Raw genomic sequence first — 12,410 nt, forward strand, 5'->3', positions numbered from 1 at the left:
ACAACTTATAGGTCACAATAATTAGCAATAGTATGTTTAAGTAGAATGTTCTTTGAAATGCATGCATTTTTTTTTGTCAATGATACATTCAAAAAAATTAACTTTAATATATCTGTTTTAAATAAAAAAAATAAAAAAATTGATGATAATTATTACATATTTATGCTTTTCAAAGAAACATACTTTAAGGATTTGGACTACACAGCTTTAATTGATTAAGTAGGATCATGATTTAAAGTACATAGTATTGTCATAGCTTGTAATTCTGTCTAGGCCTGAAGTCAGAATTTAATTTTAACTTTAAATAGCTTTTCAGGTATATTTATAAAATCTGACAAAATGAGAATACTTATTAATATTAATGACACTTTTAAGTTACTTATAAGATTATTTGTGGTAATACACTAATCTATAATTCCTGTTTTACCTAATGCATAGCAATTCAGAACTTTGATAATAAAACTTGAATAAGCACATGAAATGAAAGAAATTCAGGTCAAAATGTATTCTTTTACTGTAAAATATTTATGATTGATTAACCCTTGCCTCCATAGTGATGCCTTTTGATGCCCGCCCCTTTACTCCATAATGACACCTTTTGACGCCTGTGTAGTACCTCAGTTGAAACACTTTGACTACAAAGTGTCTGCAGTAGACTTAATATAATTTGTATCCAATATGAAAAGGAATATTGTAGGAATATCAGACTTTAATTTATTAGATGAAATATTTGTTTTTCGCAATGCATTAATAATTTAAAGCATATTTTTAGTATTTTTTGGAAAAATCCTTATGCGAATCAAGTATTTAAAAAAAAAACAATGGAGGAAAGGGTTAAGACTTTCTAGAAAAAAAATAATACCAATACATGTACTTTTCTTAAGTTATGAACTAAGGATTCTCCAAAACTGGCCAACATAATATATACTATTTAGTCTTTGTATTATAAAAAAAATAGTGCATAACAAGATATAATGTACCATATGTTTGTTAATCAACTTTTTTTATTTGTTTTTCTCTTTCAGAACACAAAATAAAAAGTACTTTTTCAAGCAAATATTAGCTTCCATATATACTTGTCTAGCTTCATTAGTTTTAAATAAATATGGTGTAAAAAAATTTTTTTTTACAGAGGCAGCAAGCTCGAATTATTTTAAGCATGTAAATGTGTTAAAGAATTAACCATTGTATAGAAAAAAACATTGAATAACTTCATAGATTTATAACTAGTGAATAAGGAAAAAAACTCATGAAAGATCGATTCCAGGCTTGTAATTTTTTATGCCAGACATACATTTCGATTTCATAAGACACATCAGTGACGCTCATATTATAACAGTTGGAAGGCCAAATACAAAGATGAAGAGCTTTACCATGTTTACAGATTAAAACTATAATTTTTAGCCATTGTCAAGACACAATTTCTCTACTGGTGATTCAGCAATGTTTTCTAGATTACAGGTATTATATGCGGTATATGAATATTAAACTTTTATGTTTAATTACTTGTATAATTCTCTGTTTACGTCTTCTCTCAGTTTCATCTTTAACTAGCTGTGCCTCTTCATTTGGACTCAATCTATACTTTCCTCTTTTAGCCTTCATAGTACCATCTGAAGTGTAAAACATAAAGCCATTGATAGTAAATACATAGCACTTATTATAGTAATGTACTGATGGTTGATAATAATTGATCATTGGTCAAGTACACCTGCCCTGTGCTGGATTTGAACTCAAAACCTCAGTATTGACTTGCCAGTGATACAGTAGTTTGACTATTTAGACCTCTCATCCACTGAAACTCCATGTAAAATAGCAGCCAATATGTTCTAAATCAACAATCAATATATATTTCTTGGAAAATACAGAACACTTCAACACATTACTTTTCATTTGTGAAATAATACTCCCATTTAGGGCAGAGAACGAATTTACTCCCAGTCTACAGTGGCGGATCCAGAACTTTTCCTTAGGGGGAGGGGGGGGGGGGGGGGGGGGGGGGGGGGGGGGGCGCTGACTGACCTAAGAGGGGGCCCGCTCCAGTCATGCTTCAATGATTCCCTATATAAGCAACCAAATTTTTCCCAAGAAAGGGGGGGCCTGGCCCCCCCCCCCCCCCCCCCCCTGGATCCGCATATGGTCTAAGTTTGAATTGGGGGAGTTTTATGGAAATTTCGGGTACAAAGAGTAACGTGAAAACAACATTTTTTTCATTATCTTAAAAAGTTTTTATTGAAATTTTGAAATTTTACATATTTTTACTGGGTGAAGGGAACCTTTGGTAGAACCCTACATGAAGTCATATATAAGACGTTTTTAATATGGAGACAGAGAAACTGGATTGAGTAAAATTTGGCGCTCAATGTTGTGAGAGTTACGTCATAGATGATGTGACATAAATGTGGGTCATTTGCATAGCTAAATGTCAGTAGTCCATTCCAATGTGGCAGTCAAGTGATGCATTTAATTAAAAGAGTGTAAATGATCAGATTAACAGGACAAAATCGTTAAAGAATGAAATATCTAAATTATTCATTTATAATTGTTAACTTCTGTGTCATATGGTCTCTTGTGGAGAGTTGTTTTATTGGCAAGCATACCTCTTCTTTTTTTTTAAGTATGATTGCCTAAAAACTGTCATAAAAGTAAAAAACATGCAATAAAATTTTTGGATCAGACTGACTGAATGTCAGGTAAAAATTACTACTGGTATAACAAGCTCTATAATTCTCCATCCTTTCATTAGATGTGTTTGCTTTCAGACAAAATTGCAGGTGGTTCATATGTCTGTCTGTTATATACTAAAATCACTGATTGCATAGATCATTAAAATGATATTAACAAAGCAGCTGACACTGTCAAACTTAATCCATTGATAAGGTTTTAAAGCTATGTCCTACTAAACTGAAAACTATCAACAATTCATATCAAAATGTGCCCAACCAAATAAGAATGATATCCATTTGTGTGTGGTGTAATGACAAATACAGCTGATACCAACCTTTCTGATTATCAGTATCATAGTAATAATCCAAAAAGTTTACTGAAATGACACTATCATGTTGGACTAAAAAATTCATCTCTACGTAAAATTTTAAACTAATTTCATGATGTATATAATTTAGGTATAAATTTTCTGTATTCAACACTCTTCATGCTCAACTTTTACTGATAACTTAACAATGAACAACTTATTTGGCCCAATTCTCTATTTAAATACGGTTATTTAATATCAAAGTAATCAAGTGCATCCCAAACAATAACAGAAATCTTTTTTACAAACCAATTTATCATTTAATTTAATAAAAAATATATTTATGATCATTTATATAAAAGATAAGGTTTTAAATAGTCTCTCCTGTGTTGCTTTGTTTTCTTTATCAACAGATAAATCTTTAACCCTTTGTATTTTTTACAAATATTAAACCTAATGATTAATAATAAATTAAATAGGTTCTAAGTTGTCAACATCATTTATGAAAATTGTTGGCAATCATCCTAAGTGTCAAGGCTCTACTTAATACAGCATTTATGTCAGTGTAATCAGAAATGGTCCTGTTTTGCTTTATAGTATAACAGATACAGCATTTATGTCAATGTAATCAGAAATGGTCCTATTTTGCTTTATAGTATAACAGATACAGCATTTATGTCAGTGTAATCAGAAATGGTCCTATTTTGCTTTATAGTATAACAGATACAGCATTTATGTCAATGTAATCAGAAATGGTTTAAAAAACACACATGAAGACCGAAATCTACCTGCTTTTAGGGTATGATGCATTAAAGGGCATACGATACAGTTTTGATCCTGTATTTACAGTTTGATGAAAATTTCCATATAGGCTATTTTTAACCTGATTAAATCAAATATGTAATAAAAAATATACCTTCATGCGCTACTTTTTGAGTTAAAAAAGGTCGAAATTATGTATATTTGCTCAAAATTCGGATTTGTGCCTGTATTTTCCCTTTCGAAAGAAAGCCATAACTTTTTTGTTTTAAAAGATAAACACAAATTGTTTTTTGTTGAATAATTTGTTATTTCTTCATTTTATAAGTATCTTAAAAACTTACAAAAATGTATGCATTTTTTATTCAGAAATAATTCATATTTATCAAATGGTCATGAATTGAGAAAAAACATAATTTTTTGCAGTATATTTATATACATTAAAAAAATTGCACTATTTACAGTTTTATAAAATTTGGTTCACATAATCTCCCTGCAAAATGAAACAAAATGTCGTTTTAGAAAATAGGGGTCCATGCACTCGTTTTCAAATTAAATCAGTTTGAATAACAAAAATCAGTCGAAAAATGCATCTTTTCCCGGTATGTCATAGTTTGAAGTCGCGAAAATAACATTTTACGTTAGCAACGTCATTATCTCCCCTGTAACTGTATTGTATGCCCTTAACCGCAGACCTAAAAACTGCATGGAATATAGGAGTTATTCAGTATAATTTTATAATTATCTTTGTCAAAGTTGGTTCAGATGGGCCATAAGTTTGTAGCAGAGGAAATTTGTACATGTTGTTATAGATAATGCATATTTTAAGGTTTTTCTTGTCGTAGAACACACCAAGGGTGTCAGGATTGATCAAATGAAAGACCAACCTGAGGGAGGTCTTTCTTTGAACAATCCTGACTCCCTGAGGTGTGTTCTACGACAAGAAAAACCTTAAAATATGCATTATCTGACTTATATACCATAAAAAATATTAATTTTATAAAGATTTGTAAAATTTAGTATCCTATTTTACCGACAACACTAAAGTGGGATATTCCTTTCTAATGCGTTCAGGTTTTAATACGCCCTGCGGCTTATTTAATTGTGAAATAAAACTCACTAAATAATAGATATAAACCTTTTAAAAATTGTTATCCATACACAATAAAAATATTACTGTAACTGCATGAAGTAAGACACAAATGTATTGTTACCATCCGATAACGGTGTATGACAAATACAAGACACATTGTAAGTTATTTATTGTAACATTTAGCTTATGGAAAAGGGTCAGGGGTATGTTTTTTTTCTATTTGTTATGCTATTTCTATCGCAGAAAAGTGGTTATTTTTTTTAACAATTTTACTTGAATCGAATGAAAAATTCAAAAAGATTGCCTTTTGAATATAGCAATACATTTTATTAAAAGATAATCAGGATATAATTATATACCCCGCACCCGACCCTTTCTTGAGTTACGTTTATGTTATTCAATAGAATATAAGATTATCTTATTAGTTGATTATTTGATAGAGTAAAAGGTATACATAAATTTCAAAAAGTTAAGAACTGACACAAAGACAAAAGACAAATATAAATTTCCAAATCAGCAACAAAAAACTATTAGACGAATAAAGTTTTGAAGTAAATCATAGATTGCATGTTTATCAAGGAAAATAATGACCTTACACAGGTCATTTTTTTATGCCTTGGAGCATATATCATTGAAACATGGTATCGTCCGGGTTGATTCTGAAAAAGAATGACCTGACGTTTGGAAAGAAAATAACTTCATATAGGTATATAAGTAATGAATAATTGCTGTTAAAAATACAATCTCTGTACAATATAGAAAGTATTATGACTCTTCTTATCAGCTTTCCTTCGTTTACAGCTCTGAAAGAAGGTTCTACCTTGCCGTTAGAGAGAAGAAATAAGAAATTAACAATTTCTTTACAAGCACACTCTTAATTGATTAAAACTTTTTATACAGGATGTCCTGAGGATCTTGCAAACATAATTCAAGCTTACGAAATAATGCTTTAAATCAGACTAAAAGTTCCATCCCAATGATTTAAAAGAAGAATGAGAAAAATATGCTTTTTCCATGTTAAGCTTAGCTAGCTTGCTCCCGCAAAGGAGAAAAATTAATTCATTTATATTAGATATGAAAAATTGAAGGTTTTCTGTTAATTTCATAAGGTTCAAAAGAATGACTTGAAAAGTTGAAGCAGTATTGTAATAGTATAATACACAACAAGAGTGAACACACTGAAATGTCTCGCCTTCTTTACTAATCATCGATATTATGTTGATAGTCCTAATAATAAAGCTTTATTACAACTGTCACATAAACTTAACATAAACCAAGAAAACTAAACATTGACCAATGAACCATGAAAATGAGGTCAATGTCAGATGAACCATGCCAGGTAGGCATGTACAGCTAACAATTCTTCCATACATAACAAATAAAATTGACTTATTGCTTATAAAACAGACCAAAACACAAAAGCTTAACACTGAGCAATGAACCGTAAAAAATGAGGTCAAGGTCAAATAAAACCTGCGCGACTGACATGTAGATCATGAAATATTTCCATACACCAAATATAGTTGACCTATTGCATATAGTATTAGAAAAAAAGGCCAAAACTCAAAAACTTAACTTTGACCACTGAACCATGAAAATGAGGTCAAGGTCATATGACACCTGCCAGGTAGACCTGTACACCTTACAACCATTCCATACACAAAATATAGAAGACCTATTGCAAACAGTATAAGAAAAACAGACCAAAACACAAAAACTTAACTATAACCACTGAACCATGAAAATGAGGTCAAGGTCAGATGACACCTGCCAGTTGGACATGTACACCTTACAGTGCTTCCATACATGGAATATACTAGACCTATTGCTTATAGTATCTCAGATTTGGACTTGACCACCAAAACTTAACCTTGTTCACTGATCCATGAAATGAGGTTGAGGTCAAGTGAAAACTGTCTGATGGGCAAGAAGACCTTGCAAGGTATGCACATACCAAATATAGTTATCATATTACTTGTAATAAGAGAGAATTTAACATTACAAAAAATCTTAACTTTTTTTCAAGTAGTCACTGAACCATGAAAATGAGGTCAAGGACATTGGACATGTGACTGACGGAAACTTCGTAACATGAGGCATCCATATACAAAGTATGAAGCATCCAGGTCTCCCACCTTCTAAAATATAAAGCTTTTAAGAAGTGAGCTAACTCCGCTGCTGCCGCCGTAGCTGCCGCATCACTATCCGTATGTCACGCTTTCTGCGACAAAAGTCGCAGGCTCGACAACAAAACTACACACAGGATCACAACAATGCACACATTAATGGTGTAAACAAACCATTAAGAACAACTGGTACATGGGATACCTTTAATAAACCACATACATTGTACAAACAAGAAAGATTGGGATAAGAAATAGTAAAAACATACAGTGCATTAAGAAATCTACAAAACATAATAAAGGATGCAATAAAAAACGAGAACATGGATGTTTTGCTTCATGATATATATATATATATACATATTTAAGCTTCAGCAAAGGAAATCATTTAACATGCATGTATATTCCAGTTTATAAAGAGATTTTAAAATGTTTAAAGATCAAAAGATTTACCGGTATTAAACAAACAATGAACTAAATGTTGTCATCTTTAATGCAAAAGGTTTATAAATATATTTAATGTCTTTTCTACATGTTAAGCATCTTTAATCAAGCTAAAGAGAAAACTATACACCTTAAAGTTATATTAAAATGACATCTGACATGACACAATTTGGAATACAAAACAACTTTATTTGTATATATAATATCTTTATGATTTATAACATGTTTCACATTTCAGTTGTAAAATTTAATTAAATGTTTTGGACTATAAATAAGAATTTTTTTTTCAACTTGACATCTGATGAGAGCTGTTTTAAGTTTGACAAACCAAACAATATCATTTTGTATTTTTTAACAGGTACATCATGTACATGTATCTAAGATAATACAGAGAACTACTCGGAACTATTATCTGATTGTACATGTTATGCATGTGCTTAATATCCATGTTTCCTTGTTGATTGTTTACTATAAGTTGACAATAGGTAAACTTCAGCTTTAAAACAAGACAAATTGATTGATTGGTTATTGGTTGCTTAACGCCACATTCCAACAAAAAGGCTACATTGTATATCGCGCTGATACAAGACAAATAAGAAGCTGCCATATTATCTCACAATAACAGACAGAGACAGAAAAAATGATAATAATACAAAATGTTTACGTAAACAAGAGTCTCTCAAGAGCATGAACCCAACCTGTATTTCTGGAGAAGATTTTTAAATGTTAAGCAAACTTAATGAACAAATTGTGTAAAATTGTCTTTAAATGACAATAACTCCTGAAGGGGTCAATTGACAATTTTGGTCATATTAACTTTTTGGTAGATCTTGCCAAAATGCTGAACTTTATTGCTGCTTACAGTTTATATCTATCTATAATAATATTGAAGAAAATAATTTTAAAAAAATTTGTTAAAACTACTAATTCGGTGGCATCATTCATGATCATTGATCAACTCAACAATGAGTTGTTCCGTTCGTTTAATAATTTCAGGGCAGACAGATCTAGACCAATTGAACAATTATACCCCATGTCAGATTTGATATAAAAGCTTTAGTTTTTGAGATATAAAAGGGCCAAAAAACTGCATTTGACCCTTTTGTTCTATTTTTTGCCATGATGGCCATGTTTGTCAATGGATAAAACCTTCAGTTACATGTACAATTTATAAACAAGACACCCTAAGGCACATTTAATTAAAATTTGAAGGTAATTGGCCCAGTAGTTTCAGAGGAGAAGATTTTTAAAAGTTAGCAAACTTGGTGAACAAATTGTGTAAAATTGTATTTAAAGGGCAATAACTCCTTAATGGGTCAATTGACAATTATGATGATATCGACTTTTTTGTAGATCTTACTTTGCTGAACATTATTGCTGTTTACAGTTTATATTTATCTGTAATAATATAATATTCAAGATAATAACAAAACATTGCAAAATTTCAATAAAATTACCAATTTAGTGGCAGCAACCAAACAATGGGTTGTTCGATTCATCTGAAAATTTCTGGGCTGATAGATCATGACCAATAAAACAATTATGGTCCGGGTCAGATTTGCTATAAAAGCTTTAGATTTTGAGATATAAGCCAAAAACTGCATTTGACCCCTATGTTCTATTTTTAGCCATGGTGGCCATTTTTGTCAATGGATCAAAACTTCAGATACAATTTATAAACTAAATACCCTAAGGAACATTTAGATAAGGTTTAAAACTATATGGCCCAGTTGTTTCGAGGGAGAAGATTTTTCTAATAGTTCACGACGACAGATGCCAAGTGATGGCATAAGCTCACAAGCAGCCCTTTGGGCCTTGGTGAGCTAAAAATGATAAAATCTTGCACAGAAGACTTAGTTTATGATATATACATGCATTGGTTCAAGAATTGGATAAACATAATTTTTCGCCATTCACTTGTTTTATATGACTTTAGAAAAAAAATTAACATATTTTATTTTCAAGCCAATGATGTACATAATCATCATAATCATAAGTTTCTTTTTCTTTGAAATGATAGAAACTCCTGAAAGAGCCAAAGAGGCCCTTCACTATTAAATATATAGGCCATATTGAATAGGGGCCCCGGACAGTTTTCATAATGGAGATAAAAATGGTCTAAATAATAAGGGAAAACATCAATAAAACAGAGCAGTTCCTTTGAAACACGTATTGGATTTTCCATACTTCATTGTATCATAAGATTTCACTGTCTTTAAGATAAAATCAGTTCCCTATTCAATATATGATTCTATACCATTTATTCTGTTAGGAACATATACTGTAATATTTATTCCTGTGGAAATAATATTCCAGAATATTTCTTCCTTTTAGAACTTATATTATGAAGGAACTTCTATTCCGTGACATATCTAGCTTTATTTAGAAGTGCAAATAACCACACACAAAATTTACTTGTAAAAAATTCAATGCAAGCATATCAATATGTGTTACATTGTATCTACAATGTATCAACAGTCATTGATATTTTTTCGATAAATAAAACTATAGAAATTTTCATTCAATTGTTTGTGTTATTAAAATTTCCCAATCCTTTGAGAGCATATGTCTATGATTTTATGATCAGAAAACGATTTATAGAGCCTCTGCATGTACATTGTACATCAATCAAGTTGCATTTGATTAAAACTTACAATGCTCTGGTCCGTCATGTTTTAAGCTGCTTGATTCAATAAATCCTGCAATCCAGTGATTTTTGGCAAACCTTTTACAAAAAGGTGTCTCCATATTTAAAACATAGTAGAAACACACTTTAAATGGCACAACTTAAATGCAGGTACCAGCTTATCTCCTTTATTCCAAAATAGGACATAAGATCATGTCACATTAGGTTTTAAGTAAATCCCTAAAACATGTAACATCACAAATTTGAACAAATCCTTAAGCAGAGTTTGTAACTTATTTGATTTTGTTAAAGGCTCTGACGGTTACAATACTTCTCAACTCCAATATCCAGGTAATTTAATACAAACTAACCAAGTTCAATCAGTGATTTACTTTACGACTTTGGTAAATGACAAACAATGGAATACATGCATACCTTTTCGTTTGGTTTGGAAAACAGGCAATGTTATTCGTCGAATTGTTTTCACGGGCCAATGATTAGTTATTGTTTTGTCTTATCAATCATTGATTTTATTAAATTGGTTCAATTTTGGGGCATTGTTTACAATGGAAACGAGGGGTTTTGTTAAAAAATCCAAAAAATGAGTGGATATATGTGTATCCACGGGTTGACTATACAACTCACATGTCTATATCTTTATTTTCTTCCCGTTTGCATCATTCTTTATGCCATCTTTATCTAAGGAAAAGGCAAACCGCTTAAGAAATGACAGGTTCAGACATAAACAAGAAAGTTTGAACTTGCTGCTTCCGGTTGCGTACGTTTTCATGACCCAGATTCAAAGATGACAACTGCACTTCCGCTCTGTTTGTCTCAGCAGACAGCTTGCTGACGTGACATACAACATATTTGGATTTTGTTGTTTAATATCGTATTGAAAGGTAAAACATTTTGCATATAGTATATGGTCAGAAAAAACAACTATATCTGAAGATATTTGTTGTTCTTGTTGAAGGGAGAAATCTATCTGTTACTGTTAGATCTATATTAATTCAAAATAATTGACAATAAGAGGCTTTATATATTATGTATGTGACTGCAACAGGTTCAGATATAAAAGCTGAGCTGCTATAAAGAGATGAATTAAAAAGGATCAGGCTTTTATACCCATGTTAACTTCTTATTCCAATTCATTCAGTTGAGCCAAAACTACTAAAAAAACTCAACAAAACTGACTGATGATAAATTTAATAGTTTAAATATTAAAGTTTTAAAAATAGTCTTTATTTCCAATATTGGTATAAACTGAGACTAGTAGTCTCAGGTATAAACCTCTAAAGTGAGGCAGTGCCATTAAAGGTAATATCTAATGTTCAAGTTAACAATAGGATTTTGCATGTTTGTTTTACCTCATTATTTTTAGGTAATCAGATAAAACAGAAATCACATGCATCTTAATGATATATTATGGTGGCATGTCGACTTAATAATGAATAAATTATCTTGACAAGTTGATGTAACTTACATGCCACCATAATTTATTGTACATACAAACCCCTAATTTTAATATGCAATTCCATTAAAAAAAAGTTAAAGACTTAGAAGTTGAAAGCAATGATATTAATTATATATTTATAATTTTTTTCAGATTTAAGAGAACCTCAGGATGAGACAGCTGAAAGGAAAAGTGAAGGAAACAAAAAAAGAAAAGAGAGAAAGAAAAGCAGACAATTTAAAAAATAAGGACAAAGTATGGACAGTTGTCTTACCAGTGATTCTGACTATATCTGTTATTATTATAGCCTATGTTCTGTTGAGCACAAAAGCTCTCTGATTTTAAGTCTTGTTTTATGGTCAAGGGGAGATAATCTCTGTTAATATCTTTATATACTCAAGATTTCATGGTCTCATATAGGGATGAATCATTATCATTGTCATAACAGTGGAGTTAATTTGTGTATTAATTGTTACTTTATTCTTAATCAGAAATAATTATGCGACCATTTACACTTTGATACTCAATGTATTTTAAGCATAATAGATCATATTTATTGTTGATATTTATCTGGTGATTTTTTACATTTTCCAGTTTTAAAAAATGTGGCAGATTTTTTTTTTATATTTAAGCGATAAATGTTGGATTAAAAACTTGTCTGTTGATATTTTCTTATTCTTTTTATTGACATCACACTGTAAAATAATAGTACTGCTGCAGATGACCCAAGGTATTTGCACTGTGTTGAAGCCATTACAATCTTAGAACTTTACAAGAGTGCACACACTGAAATGTCTCCCCTTCTTTACTAATCATTGATATTATTTTGATAGTCCTAAATATAAAGCTTTATTATAACTGTCACATAAACTTAACAGTAACTAAGAACACTAAACATTGACCAATGAACAATGAAAATGAGGTCAAGGTCAGAT

The 12,410-nt window shown here is 30.7% G+C and overlaps 1 protein-coding gene and 1 long non-coding RNA gene across 12 annotated transcripts in view; one reads left to right on the plus strand and one right to left on the minus strand.

The window, feature by feature from the left end:
• The window catches only part of LOC134712544 (uncharacterized), a 43,429-nt gene extending 32,605 nt beyond the window's left edge, over positions 1-10,824 (minus strand). For 3 of the 11 annotated variants that reach the window (XM_063574196.1, XM_063574191.1, XM_063574190.1), the window contains exons 1-2: positions 10,048-10,236; positions 1,507-1,613 (exon numbers count right to left, since the gene is read on the minus strand). In XM_063574196.1, coding sequence (XP_063430266.1) covers positions 1,507-1,613; positions 10,048-10,141 — 201 coding nt within the window. In that variant the 5' untranslated portion in view covers positions 10,142-10,236. Of the gene's footprint in view, positions 1-1,506; positions 1,614-10,047; positions 10,238-10,664 lie in introns of those variants that run through there. The other 8 variants (XM_063574199.1, XM_063574194.1, XM_063574198.1 and 5 more) reach the window with 5 other exon arrangements.
• LOC134712545 (uncharacterized) lies at positions 10,738-12,140 on the plus strand. Its single transcript, XR_010106292.1, has 2 exons — positions 10,738-10,921; positions 11,629-12,140. It is a non-coding gene; the product is annotated as an uncharacterized LOC134712545 (long non-coding RNA).
• The last annotated feature ends 270 nt before the right edge of the window (positions 12,141-12,410 follow it).

This window comes from Mytilus trossulus, chromosome 3, assembly GCF_036588685.1.
Source record: "Mytilus trossulus isolate FHL-02 chromosome 3, PNRI_Mtr1.1.1.hap1, whole genome shotgun sequence".
NCBI lineage: Eukaryota > Metazoa > Mollusca > Bivalvia > Mytilida > Mytilidae > Mytilus > Mytilus trossulus.